Genomic DNA, 19,540 nt, shown 5'->3' with positions numbered 1-19,540 from the left:
GATTGGCAGTACTAAAGCTCTTTGGAGCACCCCTTCTCTTGGGGGGGGAGGGAGGGAGGGAGCAGTTCAGTCTCCTTGCCTCAAGCCTGCCCTGAACTGGAGGGAGCCCCCCTTCCTCTTGGGGGGGTGGTGAGGGAGAGGTTACTTACATCATCAGTGAAGATAGCGAGCTTGCCACTTTCCAGCATGTCTTCTAACTCTTCATTGGTGGTTGTCCTCCCGGCTGCAAAACAAATCGACCAATGAGGCCCTTGGAAGGCGATCACATGACCATAATAGGCCAACAGGCATTATTCAGGCATAGCACTGCGAGTAAGTAAAGTCTATACATTTGTTTGTTTGTTTGTTTTCACATTATCGACCTAGGGATAGGGTTCGTGACACTACACTGTGAGAACTACGGCCGTGTGAGTCTGTGTTCTGCAGCAATACTCCTCTCGGAGGTGTGGGGGTGCTAGAACCCAAACTCCCCCCTTCCACAGACTTACTGATCTCTAGCTGTCTCTGGATCCTGTCCTTGCAACGGTCCCGGTACTTGGACTGTGTGGTGTTGTATTCAGTCATGACTTCCACAAACTTGCGAGACAGAGTGGAGTGCTAATGAGAGAGAGAGAGAGAGAGAGAGAGAGAGAGAGAGAGAGAGAGAGAGAGAGAGAGAGAGAGAGATGCAAAATGTCACATTTTTTTCCGTTAAGTATCGGGGAAAACCCCAAAGCAGCGGCGTGTAATTCAATATGTTAACAAGGGAACATTATTCAGCAGCTTTCATTGGACTCTATGAAGCTGAGGGAGTTCATTCTATATAGAGGGGGTGGAATTCAATATGATAACAAGGGAACATTATTCAGCAGCTTTCATTGGACTCTATGAAGCTGAGGGAGTTCATTCTATATAGAGGGTGTGGAATTCAATATGTTAACAAGGGAACATTATTCAGCAGCTTTCATTGGACTCTATGAAGCTGAGGGAGTTCATTCTATATAGAGGGTGTGGAATTCAATATGTTAACAAGGGAACATTATTCAGCAGCTTTCATTGGACTCTATGAAGCTGAGGGAGTTCATTCTATATAGAGGGGGTGGAATTCAATATGTTAACAAGGTAACATTATTCAGCAGCTTTCATTGGACTCTATGAAGCTGAGGGAGTTCATTCATTTGTCTAGAGCTGTAAAGCTCATCATGTATCAGTGATATTGAGATAAGTGTGTGATTATGAATGAAGGCTCACCTGCGTCTTCCGAATTCGTAAATCTGCAGAAGATCTGTTTAACCCTTCTTCCTGTTCGATACTCTGTTCAATCGCTGGAATGGAAATATTATTATTATTATTATTATTATTATTATTATTATTATTATTATTATTATTATTAAAGCTGTCACGTTTATCGCGTTGCGTCTTGCAACGACCCTCACAGCGACACACCACTAATGATCGCTCGTATCAATACCTGTCCGTTTTCATTTTCGAGTGAAACGGGGTTCAATCCTACCCCCCAAAAACCTTTGATGGGCTGAAACTGGGCCGGATCGAATTTAACCCTTAAATTATATATATATATATATGGCCCCGACTCTATGGGACTCTCTCCCATCTTCAGCGCCTGCAGCTCCCACAGTCGCTCGCTTCAAATCAACTCTCAAGACCCGCCTGTTCTCTCTTGCTTTCAATGCTCTTCAAGCCTGATATCTGTTATTAGCTGCTGTCTAAACTGCTTTTTCAGGTTTTTCATCTTCTTCGTATGATTCTGTGTGACACACGCATCCACAGTGTTTAGAATTCACATCCTAGCCTTGTATTTAATGGAATATGCCTGTAGTTAATGGATGGATGGGTGGAAGGATGGATTGAGTGATTGATGGATGGATTGGTTGGTGGATGGATGGATTGGTTGAGTGATTGAGTGGGTGATTGAGTGATTGATGGATGGATGGATTGAGTGATTGAATGATTGATGGGTGGATGGATTGGTTGGTGGATGGATGGATTGGTTGAGTGATTGAGTGATTGAGTGATTGATGGATGGATTGGTTGGTGGATGGATGGATTGGTTGAGTGATTGAGTGATTGAGTGATTGATTGATGGATGGATGGATTGAGTGATTGAGTGATTGAATGATTGATGGGTGGATGGATTGGTTGAGTGATTGATGGGTGGATGGATTGGTTGGTGGATGGATGGATTGGTTGAGTGATTGAGTGGGTGATTGAGTGATTGATGGATGGATGGATTGGTTGGTGGATGGATGGATTGGTTGAGTGATTGAGTGATTGATGGATGGATGGATTGGTTGGTGGATGGATGGATTGGTTGAGTGATTGAGTGATTGAGTGATTGATTGATGGATGGATGGATTGAGTGATTGAGTGATTGAATGATTGATGGGTGGATGGATTGGTTGGTGGATGGATGGATTGGTTGAGTGATTGAGTGATTGAGTGATTGATTGATGGATGGATGGATTGAGTGATTGAGTGATTGAATGATTGATGGGTGGATGGATTGGTTGAGTGATTGATGGATGGATGGATTGGTTGGTGGATGGATGGATTGGTTGAGTGATTGAGTGATTGAGTGATTGATGGATGGATGGATTGGTTGGTGGATGGATGGATTGGTTGAGTGATTGAGTGATTGATGGATGGATGGATGGATGGATTGGTTGGTGGATGGATGGATTGGTTGAGTGATTGAGTGATTGAGTGATTGATGGATGGATGGATTGGTTGGTGGATGGATGGATTGGTTGAGTGATTGAGTGATTGATGGATGGATGGATGGATGGATTGGTTGGTTGATGGATGGATTGGTTGAGTGATTGAGTGATTGAGTGATTGATGGATGGATGGATTGGTTGGTGGATGGATGGATTGGTTGAGTGATTGAGTGATTGATGGATGGATGGATTGGTTGGTGGATGGATGGATTGGTTGAGTGATTGAGTGATTGAGTGATTGATGGATGGATGGATTGGTTGGTGGATGGATGGATGGACCATCCATCCATCCACTGAGGCTGTGTTGTCCAGTGGTTAAAGAAAAGGGCTTGTAACCAGGAGGTCCCCAGTTCAAATCCCACCTCAGCCACTGACCCATTGTGTGACCCTGAGCAAGTCACTTCACCTCCTTGTGCTCCGTCTTTCGGGTGAGACGTAATTGTAAGTGACTCTGCAGCTGATGCATAGCTCACACACCCTAGTCTCTGTAAGTCGCCTTGGATAAAGGCGTCTGCTAAATAAACAAATAATAATAATAATGGATGGATTGGGTGGTGGATGGAAGGATTGGTTGATGGATGGATGGATTGGTTGATTGACTGATTGATAGATGGATGGATGTTAGTATCACTTGAGTGTGGAAGGAGGGCTCAGAGGAACGTACCTTTTAATTTAGACCTCACTTTATTTGCAGTCTTCTTGATGTCTGCAGTTAGATCCTCCAGTTCTTGTTTGGTTTCTTTAAGGCGGGAGAGAAGAGAGAGGGGGGAAAAATTAATAAATAAAAAACACAAAATAAGGTTTCACAGCCTGAGCGATTAGCCCCGCCTACTGTCAGACCCCCCCTCCCCCCCCCCCCCCCCCCCCCCCCGGCCAATCACAGCGTGTGTGCTGTGGCAAAGTAGCCTTAATGGTCAAGTGGTCTTGTGTGACCTTCGCTTCGTTAAGATAATGTGGGAAAGGAGCTAAGAGACATCACTTCTCTACTTCCACAACAAAATAACAGTGGATGATAACAATGAGATGCCTATTCTTAGATGTGCAGCTCTGGCCAAAAGTTTTGCATCACCTAGAATTTTAGGATTGAGACATAATTAAATAAATAAATAAATAAATAAATTATATATGGGATGGGAATCAGACTCCTATTGCACAGCAGTGTCACCCATTCCAGGTTTTACTACCAGCTTGATCAGCCCCCAGTGTGTCTAGCTAACAAGCTCAGGTGTGTCTGATTATTAAACTCCTAGTGAAACCAGGACTGGATCACACTGCTGTGCAGCGGGAGTCTGATTCCCATCCCTGTGATGATAACCAGCATTATTATTACAGGGATGGGAATCAGACTCCTATTGCACAGCAGCGTCACCCATTCCAGGTTTTACTACCAGCTTGATCAGCCCCCAGTGTGTCTAGGATATCCAAATATTTAATGAGCAAATAGTCTGAGTGACGTTATCCGGCAACAAACTCGCTTATCTAGAAAAAGGAGAAGGTTTCGAGGGAACTTTCTGCTTGTGTGATGTCTTAAAAATCCTTAGCATATTTGTAAAAGTGGAGACAGCGTTCTATTCAGCGATAAGTAAGCGAACGGTCTGAGTGAGGAGACACGGACAACACAAACCCCACCCCTAGACTTCAATCATTTGCTCTTGTCACAATTTGTGGCGGTATTGTGGTAATTTCAAGGGGAATATCCTGGTAAATATGAAGACTTCTGAAAAACTGAATTGATTACAAAGGTAGGTTCCTGATCGCATCACAGCATGACACACACACACACGTTTGCATTCCTATATTTGTGGGGACTAATCATTGACTCTCACTATATTTTTATTGACTATTTCTAACTCCAGTCAGGCAAAACTCCACATGGGGTGAAAGTCAACACAACATCGTTTTTTTTAGGAGTTACTATCCAACATGCACACGCGCACGCACGCACGCGCACACGCACGCACGCACACACACAGGCAGAGGCTAGTTAACTAGTTCTGAAGTCAAACTAGCAACTAGCGTCAAAGCCTGACATTTAACTCACAATTGGAAGAATACAAAGTCTTCTGGTTGCAGGCCTGACAACGCGAAAAAAAAAAAAAGAAATTAAACAGAAAACAGAACTGAAAACTTCAAAACGAACTTCGAAAAAACGCCACAAGGAATCTGGAAAAAACGACAACGAAATAAAAACACAAAACAGGAACGCGGTATTTATAAAACGAATAGTATCAAAATAATAATAATAATAATAATAATAATAATAATAATAATAATAATAATAATAATAATAATAATAGAGCTTTGGAAACTCGGTCCCATGTCACTTACTCTCGTCTGGGTTGGGAGCTGCGAGGATAGCACTGTGCTGTTTTTTCACCTGTTCCACATCTTCACAGAGTTTCTCTATGCATCCTCGAATCTCCTCCACCTGAAACAGAAAACACAGAGCTGTGGTTACAGAAAGCAGGGGTTTTATCTGGAGATTCCCAGTCCAATCCCAGCACAGCCACTGACTCCCTGTGTGTGTGTGTGTGTGTGTGTGTGTGTGTGTGTGTGTGTGTGTGTGTGTGACCCTGAGCAAGTTACAAATTAATACTAACAGTTACAACAACACTAAAATTTTACTGTGTTGCATGTTCCCATGTGTTGCAACAACTGTTTACCTAAGGTGTGTGTATTGTTTGAATTTTTATTTCATTTTTGTGCATTTTGACCACTTTTTCTAAACTCTTAAATTGCATTCCCTGCCTCAAGATGGCTTCCCATGTACCCGCATGGACCTCTTAGAACTACATTTCCCATCATCCTCCTGCTCACCTATGTAACTGAGATGGATTTACCAGTGAGCAAGAGGATGATGGGAAATGTAGTTCTGAGATATATAGATATATTTCACTATTTTTTGTGCATCTTGTTTGGCTGAAATTTTTGGTGTCTGACGAAATTTATTTCAGAGCTTTAGTTTCTCGCGCTGTCCGTGTAATTCTGGACGTTTTCTTTTCTTCAAGTCTCTGACTTCTTACCAACTCTGAAGGCGTTACAATAACAGTATATAATTTAACACAATACTAATTTTAAAATTAAACATCGGTTTATATTTATTCCAGATAATCACAACTCATTATCAGTTAATATATCTGGATGTCCGATAAAACAAAACATTGCAATTATAAATTGCTGAAAAATGTAATCAGATTACAGTAAAACGTTACATGTTCGCCAGCCTGTATGTGTCAGAAATCTTATCTTACCTGTTCAAAGAATTCGTCCATAAAATGATCTCGGTCCACGTGGACCACTTCCTCATCGTCATCGCTGTCTTTCGCCTGAAAGGAGAACAGAGACGTCACTCAGCAAAGCTCTGATCCGACCCTTAGGAGAGCTGCTCTCTCACATGAACACAGAAACATCACAAAACCTTCCTTTCTCTAACCACTGAGCTCCTCAAACCCGCTGCCTTCCACACTGCAGCCCAGCGCTTTCTTTATCTAACCACTGAGCTCCTCAAACCCGCTGCCTTCCACACTGCAGCCCAGCGCTTTCTTTCTCTAACCACTGAGCTCCTCAAACCCGCTGCCTTCCACACTGCAGCCCAGCGCTTTCTTTATCTAACCACTGAGCTCCTCAAACCCGCTGCCTTCCACACTGCAGCCCAGCGCTTTCTTTATCTAACCACTGAGCTCCTCAAACCCGCTGCCTTCCACACTGCAGCCCAGCGCTTTCTTTATCTAACCACTGAGCTCCTCAAACCCGCTGCCTTCCACACTGCAGCCCAGCGCTTTCTTTATCTAACCACTGAGCTCCTCAAACCCGCTGCCTTCCACACTGCAGCCCAGCGCTTTCTTTATCTAACCACTGAGCTCCTCAAACCCCGTGCCTTCCACACTGCAGCCCAGCACTTTCCCTCTTTCTTTCTTTCTTTCTTTCTTTCTTTCTTTCTTTCTCTCTTTCTTTCTTTTTCTTTCTTTCTTTCATAACACAGGTTACAGTATTTGACAATTCTCTGACTGTCCAAGCATCCAGACTCGTCTCTCATTAATAAATTATACTTCAACAGATCATTCGAGGCAGTGCGGACCAGTGGTTAAAGTCCAGGGCTTGTAACCAGAAGGGTCACGGGTTCAAATCCCACCTCTGCCACTGGCTGACTCACTGCGCGTGACCCTGAGCGAGTCACTTCACCTACTTGTGCTCACAGATTACTGCAATTTATACAGAGATCGCTTTTTCATTTGTCAGCATCAAAGAATTCTCAGCCCATGGAATCTGGTCATGTGCTTTGGGCATATACAGTCCTGACACAAATAATGGTAACAAAGAAATCTCTTTACAGCGGGACTAGGGGATTATAAAGGTTAGAGGGAGAGTTGGGGTTTGGGGTAAGGGGGTTCGGATTTAGGGATTAGGGTTAGCTTTGGGGGTGGGGTGAGGGTCAGGGTTCATTTAGATTTGTTTCGTTTTAGTGTTGTTTTTTTTTTTTAGGTTTTAGCATTTACAGTCTCGTCTTTCCCACACTCTGTTTCCTGCGTGTGTCATTATCATACCCTGAACAAAGTCATCTCTGCTTCAGCACCACCAGGGGGCGCTAGATTCCTGGGCCAGCAAAATTAAATTCTGGCGGACTTTTTTTTTTAATTGCTTAGCAACCACAGCAATCTTCAAGCCTGATATCTGTTATTAGCTGTTGTCTAAATTACTATTTCGGTTTTTCATCTTCTTCGTATGATTCACAGTGTTTAGAATTCACATCCTCCTAGTATTTGATGGAATATGCCTGTAGTTAATGTATTTGTATTGTAATATGCCTGGATTTAATGTATCTGCATGTTTACCGTTTGTATTTCATGTACCATGCCCTGTATTTCACTGTATTTAATGTATTTGCATTGTTCCTCACTATCTTGTGAAGCGCTTTGTGGTCCACTGTGAAAGGCGCTATATAAAATAAAGACTGATTGATTGCTTGATTGATAATGATAGTTTCTCATTGGGTCTGGATTACTCGCAGGACCCGCCCACACTCGTCGTCATAGACACGAGATAAGGTTCGTGTCGGGGGAGGGGTGGGGCTGGGGTGCTGGGTGGGGTTAGCGCCCTTTCACCCAATTATCAATTAAAATTGATCAAAATAAAACAGTAGTTAACCCAAAATGCGTTTTACGGTTTTCAGACATTGTAAAATAATGTTTCGCGTTCGTAAGCATCCTCATTTGACCGCAAACGTTAAAAATATTTGGTTAATTAAAAAAACAAAAAAAAAAAAAAAAAACATATTTTGAACTTCCGGCTACTCGTTGTGTCTAATACCGTTTTATCACGAAACTAAATAATTCAACTGCAGCGGGGAGAACCTCTGGTGTCAGTTTAGCACCAATTTTCAAAACGATTTGCACCCCTGTCTCCCGGCGCCGACGTCATGTGACTCGGAGACAGACACAGACACCCAATCCCCTGTCACGTGCTTTATTACACTTAGTTCTGCTGTTATTGTGGGACAGGAACAGGGTTATTAGGAGCTGTATTATTAAATCACGTAGAATATATTAATCATTAATTAGACAGAATAAACGAAACTGTCTGTTGCTTACACAAACTTGTCCCTTAGAAAATATTACTGCCATGTTTTTTTTTTAATATGCTTTACAATGCTTCCCTATGCTTTACCAGACCTCTCTGTGCTTTACAATGCTTCCCTATGCTTTACCAGACCTCTCTGTGCTTTACAATGCTTCCCTATGCTTTACCAGATCTCTCTGTGCTTTACAATGCTTCCCTATGCTTTACCAGACCTCTCTGTGCTTTACAATGCTTCCCTATGCTTTACCAGACCTCTCTGTGCTTTACAATGCTTCCCTATGCTTTACCAGACCTCTCTGTGCTTTACAATGCTTCCCTATGCTTTACCAGACCTCTCTGTGCTTTACAATGCTTCCCTATGCTTTACCACACCTCTCTGTGCTTTACAATGCTTCCCTGTGCTTTACCAGACCTCTCGGTGCTTTACAATGCTTCCCTATGCTTTACCAGACCTCTCTGTGCTTTACAATGCTTCCCTATGCTTTACCAGACCTCTCTGTGCTTTACAATGCTCCCCTATGCTTTACCAGACCTCTCTGTGCTTTACAATGCTTCCCTATGCTTTACCAGACCTCTCTGTGCTTTACAATGCTTCCCTATGCTTTACCAGATCTCTCTGTGCTTTACAATGCTTCCCTATGCTTTACCAGACCTCTCTGTGCTTTACAATGCTTCCCTATGCTTTACCAGACCTCTCTGTGCTTTACAATGCTTCCCTATGCTTTACCAGACCTCTCTGTGCTTTACAATGCTTCCCTATGCTTTACCAGACCTCTCTGTGCTTTACAATGCTTCCCTATGCTTTACCAGACCTCTCTGTGCTTTACAATGCTTCCCTATGCTTTACCACACCTCTCTGTGCTTTACAATGCTTCCCTGTGCTTTACCAGACCTCTCGGTGCTTTACAATGCTTCCCTATGCTTTACCAGACCTCTCTGTGCTTTACAATGCTTCCCTATGCTTTACCAGACCTCTCTGTGCTTTACAATGCTCCCCTATGCTTTACCAGACCTCTCTGTGCTTTACAATGCTTCCCTATGCTTTACCAGACCTCTCTGTGCTTTACAATGCTTCCCTATGCTTTACCAAACCTCTCTGTGCTTTACAATGCTTCCCTATGCTTGACCAGACCTCTCTGTGCTTTACAATGCTTCCCTATGCTTTACCAGACCTCTCTGTGCTTTACAATGCTTCCCTATGCTTTACCAGACCTCTCTGTGCTTTACAATGCTTCCCTATGCTTTACCAGACCTCTCTGTGCTTTACAATGCTTCCCTATGCTTTACCAGACCTCTCTGTGCTTTACAATGCTTCCCTATGCTTTACCACACCTCTCTGTGCTTTACAATGCTTCCCTGTGCTTTACCAGACCTCTCGGTGCTTTACAATGCTTCCCTATGCTTTACCAGACCTCTCTGTGCTTTACAATGCTTCCCTATGCTTTACCAGACCTCTCTGTGCTTTACAATGCTTCCCTATGCTTTACCAGACCTCTCTGTGCTTTACAATGCTTCCCTATGCTTTACCAGACCTCTCTGTGCTTTACAATGCTTCCCTATGCTTTACCAAACCTCTCTGTGCTTTACAATGCTTCCCTATGCTTGACCAGACCTCTCTGTGCTTTACAATGCTTCCCTATGCTTTACCAGACCTCTCTGTGCTTTACAATGCTTCCCTATGCTTTACCAGACCTCTCTGTGCTTTACAATGCTTCCCTATGCTTTACCAGACCTCTCTGTGCTTTACAATGCTTCCCTATGCTTTACCAGACCTCTCTGTGCTTTACAATGCTTCCCTATGCTTTACCAGATCTCTCTGTGCTTTACAATGCTTCCCTATGCTTTACCAGACCTCTCTGTGCTTTACAATGCTTCCCTATGCTTTACCAGACCTCTCTGTGCTTTACAATGCTTCCCTATGCTTTACCAGACCTCTCTGTGCTTTACAATGCTTCCCTATGCTTTACCAGACCTCTCTGTGCTTTACAATGCTTCCCTATGCTTTACCACACCTCTCTGTGCTTTACAATGCTTCCCAAAAGGTGTCTTTATTTTTTTAATAGGAGATGATTTGATGAAACAGGTGGGTCAGTGGAATTTGAGTTTAATAACAATAATATATATATTTTTTTTTAAATGCAATTTGGCAGGGGTTGAAAAACACACCTATAATGTAAAAAATCTTAGAATCAGAATATATATGTTAAAATATACCACGATGTATCTCTTTTTTTTCACTGAAATCCTGCTAGCTTGCAGCATCTGAATTTTTTTAAAAAAAAATTATTTTATACTCAGCACTAAAAACTAGATGACCAAAAAAAACATGACCTAATAAGAATAGAAGAGAACGGCCAGCCAATCAGAATCCACACAGCCCTCTGGCGACGCCCAGTGCCAGGTCCACAGCCAATCGGAGCGTTCCAACACAACAACGGGGCCGGAATTCTGTCCTCTGATTGGCTCCTGGAGCTGTGAGTGATTGAGCCAACACAAGGCTCCCCTGTTGACCTTAACAGCTTGCACGGACAACAATTATCTGCTAGTTTGCATTTCAACTGGGCTCTCAGTTACTGAACTAGACCCTTAATTGAACTAACAATAAGCTTAATTATGCCTTCTTAATTGTTTTCAGCTCTTAATCAGTTTTTTTTAGTTAACTGTAAAAGTATCTTGAAATCTGCAGCTTTTTTTTAGTAGCTAATAACAATGAAAACCGTTTTATTGTTGTCGGGTTTTGACGCCTTATTTTCATTATATATATTCGTTTATATAAATGCGTGTCTTTCAAACCGGCACACACCAGCCCTCTTTAACAAACGTGACGCGTGGAACCTATGGGCACGTGTTTTGTACCACAAGCGTGGGTATAACATGCGCTAGTTCCCACTTTTTTTAAAAAAAAAATGGGGCAATTATTATTATTATTTGTTTATTTATGAGACGCCTTTATCCAAGGCGACTTACAGAGACTAGGGTGTGTGAACTATGCATCAACTGCAGAGTCACTTACAATGTCTCACCCGAAAGACGGAGCACAAGGAGGTGAAGTGACTTGCTCAGGGTCACACAATGAGTCAGTGGCTGAGGTGGGATTTGAACCGGGGACCTCCCTGAGGTGGGATTTGAACCAATCTAGCATTTACCCACTTCTGATATCAGGGACACGTAGTTTACTAATTTCTACACTCCTGTGAGCTGTAAATCCTGGGTTAAAGACAAGATATTGCGTGTGCGTGCGTACGTGCGTGCGTGCGAGTGTTCTGTAAAAAAAAACACACTTTTGTCGTTGAGTATCTGGGGAAAACCACAAACCGGCGGAGTGTAATTCAATATATTAATATAACATTATTCAGCAGGTTTTATTGGACTTTATGAAGCAAAATGAGTTCATTCTATATCGAGGGTGATGCTAAACAACGCGCCATATCATTACTATCAATGGAGGGTGATGCCAAACCATAGAGCTATCCTATATGTACCTTCAGAGTCTTATTCGACTGGAAACAATAACTGGTTCAACACGAACCCAATAACACGTGCCGTGGAAGTGTTACATTGTGCACAAACACGCACGCAGCCGTTTTAATATTTCACATGCAAAAGCTATTCAACACACAGCGACATGCAAGCAGTGGCATTCAACAGAACCAGGAAAAAACAACAATTAAACACAGGATACAGGCCGTTATACAAAGAGACGCACAGTACACTGTTTACGGAAGGAAAGCGTATTTGTTAACACAGTATAATTCGTGCCAAAGTTGCGATATAGGAGATATTGCATCTCAGAGCTTTTCATTTTTTTTAAATGGATTTTCAATAGAAGCACGAGGGGTTTTCGATACAGATACAGTAAACTATATAATAATAATAATAATAATAATAATAATAATAATAATAATAATAATAATAATAATAAACACGGCATGCAATATTGGAAATAATTGAGAAATACTACGCATTCGTTCACAATTAAAATTGCATGCATGCAGTGATGCGCGTGTCTGACTGCTGTCCTCTCGCGCGATTTGAAAACGCTTCCAATTGTAAATCTAGCTTACAAAAACGAGCTGGTTTTATTGCTTTATTTTAATCTTTTATAAAGTTTTATATACATATCTGTCAAGCTGAAAATATAAGAGATTTATTGTATCGTAATTGCATAGACAGTTCGTTATTAATGTGTGTGTGTGTGTGTGTGTGTGTGCGTGCGTGCGTGCGTGTGTGTGTGTGTGTGTGTGTGTGTCTCCTTACACACAAATATAGCTCCACTGTCTGTGATCATTTAGGGTATAGTCAGCACGCTGTGGTCCCATTCTACCAGCCTCACCCCATTGCAGCTGCCCTATACTTGTGCTACCATTGCCCCTCAGTGTAATACAGAACCATTATTGCCATTGTAGCTCCACTGTCTGTCTGCATTGCCATTGAAGATCATTTAGGGTATAGTCAGCGCACTGTGGTCCCATTCTACCAGCCTCACCCCATTGCAGCTGCCCTATACTTGTGCTACCGTTGCGTCTCTTATTGCATCGCCGTTTGGTCTGCATTGCCGGTAAAGATAATTTTGCTACTATGACATCACCACCACTGCGTCTCACGGTGTCCCGCGTGTCTTGTAATAAGCACGCACGCTGAAGAAGTAGTCATGCGCGAGGGGGGGTTCATACGAGCAGCTCTCCCGTGTCTCGGAAGGCAACAGAATCGCGCGAGAGTTCGTCCCCAGTGTAAGGCAAGTCTGTTTTAAAAAAAAGGCAGCCGTAATTAATTATAAACGATTGTGCTTAAATTGTTACTCGTGTTGAGATATACAAGGTTTTTTGTGTGCATTGTAAAGCACAGAGAGGTGTGCTAAAGCATAGTGAAGCATTGTAAAGCACAGAGAGGTCTGGTAAAGCATAGTGAAGCATTGTAAAGCACAGAGAGGTGTGGTAAAGCATAGGGAAGCATTGTAAAGCACAGAGAGGTGTGCTAAAGCATAGGGAAGCATTGTAAAGCACAGAGAGGTCTGGTAAAGCATAGGGAAGCATTGTAAAGCACAGAGAGGTCTGGTAAAGCATAGGGAAGCATTGTAAAGCACAGAGAGGTCTGGTAAAGCATAGGGAAGCATTGTAAAGCACAGAGAGGTCTGGTAAAGCATAGGGAAGCATTGTAAAGCACAGAAAGGTCTGGTAAAGCATAGGGAAGCATTGTAAAGCACAGAGAGGTCTGGTAAAGCATAGGCAAGCATTGTAAAGCACAGAGAGGTCTGGTAAAGCATAGGGAAGCATTGTAAAGCACCGAGAGGTCTGGTAAAGCACAGGGAAGCATTGTAAAGCACAGAGAGGTGTGGTAAAGCATAGGGAAGCATTGTAAAGCACAGAGAGGTCTGGTAAAGCATAGGGAAGCATTGTAAAGCACAGAGAGGTGTGGTAAAGCATAGGGAAACATTGTAAAGCACAGAGAGGTCTGGTAAAGCATAGGGAAGCATTGTAAAGCACAGAAAGGTCTGGTAAAGCATAGGGAAGCATTGCAAAGCACAGAGAGGTCTGGTAAAGCATAGGGAAGCATTGTAAAGCACAGAGAGGTGTGGTAAAGCATAGGGAAACATTGTAAAGCACAGAGAGGTCTGGTAAAGCATAGGGAAGCATTGTAAAGCACAGAGAGGTCTGGTAAAGCATAGGGAAGCATTGTAAAGCACAGAGAGGTCTGGTAAAGCATAGGGAAGCATTGTAAAGCACAGAGAGGTCTGGTAAAGCATAGGGAAGCATTGTAAAGCACAGAGAGGTCTGGTAAAGCATAGGGAAGCATTGTAAAGCACAGAGAGGTCTGGTAAAGCATAGGGAAGCATTGTAAAACACAGAGAGGTCTGGTAAAGCATAGGGAAGCATTGTAAAGCACAGAGAGGTCTGGTAAAGCATAGGGAAGCATTGTAAAGCACAGAGAGGTCTGGTAAAGCATAGGGAAGCATTGTAAAGCACAGAAAGGTCTGGTAAAGCATAGGGAAGCATTGTAAAGCACAGAGAGGTCTGGTAAAGCATAGGGAAGCATTGTAAAGCACAGAGAGGTGTGGTAAAGCATAGGGAAACATTGTAAAGCACAGAGAGGTCTGGTAAAGCATAGGGAAGCATTGTAAAGCACAGAAAGGTCTGGTAAAGCATAGGGAAGCATTGCAAAGCACAGAGAGGTCTGGTAAAGCATAGGGAAGCATTGTAAAGCACAGAGAGGTCTGGTAAAGCATAGGGAAGCATTGTAAAGCACAGAGAGGTGTGGTAAAGCATAGGGAAGCATTGTAAAGCACAGAGAGGTCTGGTAAAGCATAGGGAAGCATTGTAAAGCACAGAGAGGTCTGGTAAAGCATAGGGAAGCATTGTAAAGCACAGAGAGGTCTGGTAAAGCATAGGCAAGCATTGTAAAGCCGAGAAAACAAAAAAAGCAAGGGATTAATAGGCTCCGAAGCGTTTGTGTTTCTGCGCTTGCTAGTTCTTTTATTAAACGCCACTCCAGTATCGGGTTAACGCGCACTGCACTTACACTGCAAAAAAAAAAAAAAAAATACATAAATACATAAATAAATAAAACCACAGAAGTATCGGATTACTCTGGCATGGCCTGAGAAGCTGGTAAGTGCTTTTTAGAGAATGTTTTTTTTTTGTTTTTTTTTTGTAAAAGGTCGAATGCCTCGTAGTACACGCGCAGAACCCCGTGCGGTTTTATTTTTCTTGTTGTCGTTTAAAGACGCACGGATGGACGCAGCTGCGTTTGTTAACGATAATATAAAACGACACCGCCGGCCAGTAAGTACGTTTTCAAGCAGTCGCCGACCACCGAATACCAACCCATTAGAGATCAAGCAGAACTAAAACGAAGCGTTTACTGCAAATTCGACTTACAGGGACTAGGGTGTGTGAACTATGCATCAGCTGCAGAGTCACTTATTATTATTATTATTATTATTTATTTCTTAGCAGACGCCCTTATCCAGGGCGACTTACAATTGTTACAAGATATCACATTATTTTTACATACAGTTACCCATTTATACAGCTGGGTTTTTACTGGAGCAATCTAGGTAAAGGGTAAAGGGTACAGCAGCAGTGTCCCCCACCTGGGATTGAACCCACGACCCTCTGGTCAAGAGTCCAGAGCCCTGACCACTACTCCACACTGCTGCCCATATATACAGTGTTTTTTTGTGCATTGTAAAGCACAGAGAGGTCTGGTAAAGCATAGGGAAGCAACTACGTCTCACCCCAAAGACGGAGCACAAGGAGGTTCAGTGACTTGCTCAGGGTCACACAGTGAGTCAGTGGCTGAGGTGGGATTTGAACCGGGGACCTCCTGGTTGCAAGCCCTTTGCTTTAACCGGTGGACCACACAGCCTCCTATCTTTACAATGATTATATCCTTTGCATTTATATTCGGAGATGTTACACGTTGATATCACTGTAGATGCCGGAGGGCGGTGCCACTAATTCAGATTGTAGCCTCCCTCATTTCAACAAGTATCGCTATGGTCTTAATTATCCTTACCCCCTCTCCCCCTCCCCTGGAGGCTGGTACGAGGCACGTCTTCAGGGAAGATATTAATAATAATAATAATAATAATATATTAATAATAATAATAATAATAATAATAATAATAATAATAATAATAATAATAATAATAATAATAATAATAATAATAATAAAACTGTTTCCTATGTGAGACAATTTCTGTGATGGCAGAATTGGGGAATCCTTGTAGTGATTAAACCTGTTCGTTTAGGATTTTAAAAAATAGTGTTGAAAGATATAAACACATGATTTAAAGATATAAACACATGATTTAAAGATATAAGCACATGATTTGGTATGTTTGCTGTTTATAAATAAGGGTTAAATTAACGTTTGGGGAGGGGCCCGTGTGCAAATGAACGCCTCTAGATATCTCATCGATATCCTATACCTTTCCTGCACGAAAACACCTCTGGGTGTGATTGAATTTCAATCCCCTCTCACTTCGTCGGCGGTAGAGGAACGATAGAGAACTCGTGTGTAAAAAAATGTTAGACCGCTTTGTGTTTTAATAAGGCGTCTTAAACAACTTTTTTTTTTAAAAAAAAACATTGTTGTTCATATTCATATTTTATACGGATTGCGCGCGTGGTCCTATTAAAGCCGTCGTTTTAAAATGAGCCAATCGCTGATTTGCCTATATGTACAATTTCGCAAGATTTATCAGGTCCAGTGGTTGGAATGAATCGGCTTTGCAAGCTTCATCACAATCGGACAAGCCATGTTATATACATCTCCCCTGACTGCAGATAATTAGCATGCTCGCTAACGCGATGCTTTCACAGCAAGAGAGAACCTCCACGCAGAAGCCATTGCATCGCAGCCTCGAGTCTCTCTGCTGCTTATATTAGCTGATGAGTCATCTACAGAGTTTTTTTTTAAGCATGGCTTGAATGTGAAGTCTATCCTGGACTGGAGGGAGCCCCCTTTCTCTTAGGGGGGTGAGGGAGGGAGCAGTTCAGTCTCCGTGCCTCAAGCCTGCCCTGGACTGGAGGGAGCCCCCTTTCTCTTAGGGGGGTGAGGGAGGGAGCAGTTCAGTCTCCGTGCCTCAAGCCTGCCCTGGACTGGAGGGAGCCCCCTTTCTCTTAGGGGGGTGAGGGAGGGAGCAGTTCAGTCTCCATGCCTCAAGCCTGCCCTGGACTGGAGGAAGCCCCCTTTCTCTTAGGGGGGTGAGGGAGGGAGCAGTTCAGTCTCCATGCCTCAAACCTGCCCTGGACTGGAGGGAGCACCCTTTCTCTTAGGGGAGTGAGGGAGGGAGGGAGCAGTTCAGTCTCCGTGCCTCAAGCCTGCCCTGGACTGGAGGGAGCCCCCTTTCTCTTAGGGGGGTGAGGGAGGGAGCAGTTCAGTCTCCGTGCCTCAAGCCTGCCCTGGACTGGAGGGAGCCCCCTTTCTCTTAGGGGGTGAGGGAGGGAGCAGTTCAGTCTCCGTGCCTCAAGCCTGCCCTGGACTGGAGGGAAACCCCTTTCTCTTAGGGGGGTGAGGGAGGGAGGGAGGGAGGGAGCAGTTCAGTCTCCATGCCTCAAGCCTGCCCTGGACTGGAGGGAGCCCCCTTTCTCTTAGGGGGTGAGGGAGGGAGCAGTTCAGTCTCCGTGCCTCAAGCCTGCCCTGGACTGGAGGGAAACCCCTTTCTCTTAGGGGGTGAGGGAGGGAGGGAGGGAGCAGTTCCGTCTCCATGCCTCAAGCCTGCCCTGGACTGGAGGGAAACCCCTTTCTCTTAGGGGGGTGAGGGAGGGAGCAGTTCAGTCTCCGTGCCTCAAGCCTGCCCTGGACTGGAGGGAGCCCCCTTTCTCTTAGAGGGGTGAGGGAGGGAGCAGTTCAGTCTCCGTGCCTCAAGCCTGCCCTGGACTGGAGGGAGCCCCCTTTCTCTTAGGGGGGTGAGGGAGGGAGCAGTTCAGTCTCCATGCCTCAAACCTGCCCTGGACTGGAGGGAGCACCCTTTCTCTTAGGGGAGTGAGGGAGGGAGGGAGCAGTTCAGTCTCCGTGCCTCAAGCCTGCCCTGGACTGGAGGGAGCCCCCTTTCTCTTAGGGGGGTGAGGGAGGGAGCAGTTCAGTCTCCGTGCCTCAAGCCTGCCCTGGACTGGAGGGAGCCCCCTTTCTCTTAGGGGGGTGAGGGAGGGAGCAGTTCAGTCTCCGTGCCTCAAGCCTGCCCTGGACTGGAGGGAGCCCCCTTTTCTCTTCGATCAGGATAGAAAACAACTGATGATAAGTAACCATCAACGCAAACCAGTGAAACCGCGAGGCATGCGTTTTCAAAACCAGTTCACAATACGAATACACTGCACCTTTTGTTTACTTTGAAACTCTGCAGATATAGTTTGCAGGTGAAGAGAAAAGCAACAGCTGGCTTTTCTCGTGCCATCTGTTCCAAAAGCACACAGACCGAGACAAAAGGAAGATGGCCTCGGCTGTCTCACTGAACTGTATTTCGACTGGAAAGTCAAATGAATACAGCCGTGTGCTGAATGTATCCGAACACCCCCTGGCTCCTGAGGTCGGGATTTGTCGTACGCGTATGACACCCTGAGAGAAATCTTGGGAAATTGTCCAAATAGGCAGATTAGCGATTGCCTCATTTGAAAGGACGACTTTAAAAGGACCGTGCGCCCAATCCGTTTAAAATAGTCAGCGAGGGAAGGAGACTTTTCAGAAGTGGTATAAGATGTGTGTGTGTGTGTGTGTGTGTGTGTGCGGGTCTGTGTGTCTCTGTGTGTATGCGTGTGCGTGTGTGTATGCGTCTGTGTGTGTGTGTGTGTGTGTGTGTGTGTGCGAGCGTGTCTGTGTGTCTCTGTGTGTGCGTGTGTGTGTGCATGCTTGTGTGTGTGTATGGCGTGTGTGTATGTGTGTGTCTGTGTTTATTGCGTGCTTCAGTGTGTGTGCGTCTGTGTGTGTCTGTGTGTGTGTATGCGTGTGCGTCTGTGTATGTGTGTGTGTGTGTATTCTAATGTCATTTCATCTGACTGCTATGGCCTCAAGGATGAATTATGTGTGTGAGTCTGTGTGAGAGAGAGGAGGGGGAGGAGTGAGAGAGAGAGAGAGGAGGGGGAGGAGAGAGAGAGGGAGAGAGAGAGAGAGAGAGGGGGATGGGAAAGTGAAGTGATAGTGTCCATATTGTGGAGTGGCTTTAGTTTTGAACAGGAGAACACAAGAAAGCAGAAACATTTCCTAACGCCCATCGGAGCTCGTCCAGGGTTTTGAGCAGCTGATTCGTTCATCCATTAATAGACAAGCTAAGTCACATGACCCCCATCTCCGCACAGCTGTCTGATTCGGTCAATCCTCTTTTTGCAATGAAAAGAGCATTAGGAACTTCTGTTATGAATCTTTAAGAAGGCTAAAAAAAAAAAAAAAATGCAGACAAAGATGGCAGACATCGACTGTGACTGTGCAGACAAACACACACACACTGACACACACACACTGACACACACACACACTGACACACCCACACACACACTGACACACACACACTGACACACACACACACTGACACACCCACACACACACTGACACACCCACACACACTGACACACACACACTGACACACACACACACACACTGACACACACACACAGACACACACACACACACACACTGACACACACACTGACACACCCACACACACACTGACACACCCACACAGACACACACACACACACACACTGACACACACACACACACACACAAACACACACACACACACTGACACA

At 44.1% G+C, this 19,540-nt stretch overlaps 1 protein-coding gene across 1 annotated transcript in view; it reads right to left on the bottom strand.

The window, feature by feature from the left end:
- Positions 1 to 149: 149 nt before the first annotated feature.
- LOC131736704 (syntaxin-1B-like) overlaps positions 150 to 19,540 on the bottom strand; it is a gene marked incomplete at its 3' end in the record, with an annotated part of 26,471 nt that continues 7,080 nt past the window's right edge. Inside the window, 6 exon segments of the mRNA XM_059021943.1 lie at positions 150 to 223; positions 489 to 597; positions 1,231 to 1,304; positions 3,382 to 3,456; positions 5,046 to 5,145; positions 5,969 to 6,043. Of these exon segments, the coding sequence (XP_058877926.1) occupies positions 150 to 223; positions 489 to 597; positions 1,231 to 1,304; positions 3,382 to 3,456; positions 5,046 to 5,145; positions 5,969 to 6,043 (507 nt within the window).

The sequence above is a fragment of the Acipenser ruthenus genome, unplaced genomic scaffold, assembly GCF_902713425.1.
Source record: "Acipenser ruthenus unplaced genomic scaffold, fAciRut3.2 maternal haplotype, whole genome shotgun sequence".
In the NCBI taxonomy this organism is placed as follows: Eukaryota; Metazoa; Chordata; class Actinopteri; order Acipenseriformes; family Acipenseridae; genus Acipenser; species Acipenser ruthenus.
Note: the sequence above shows the minus strand (reverse complement) of the source record. Positions and strands in the feature narration are given on the sequence as shown.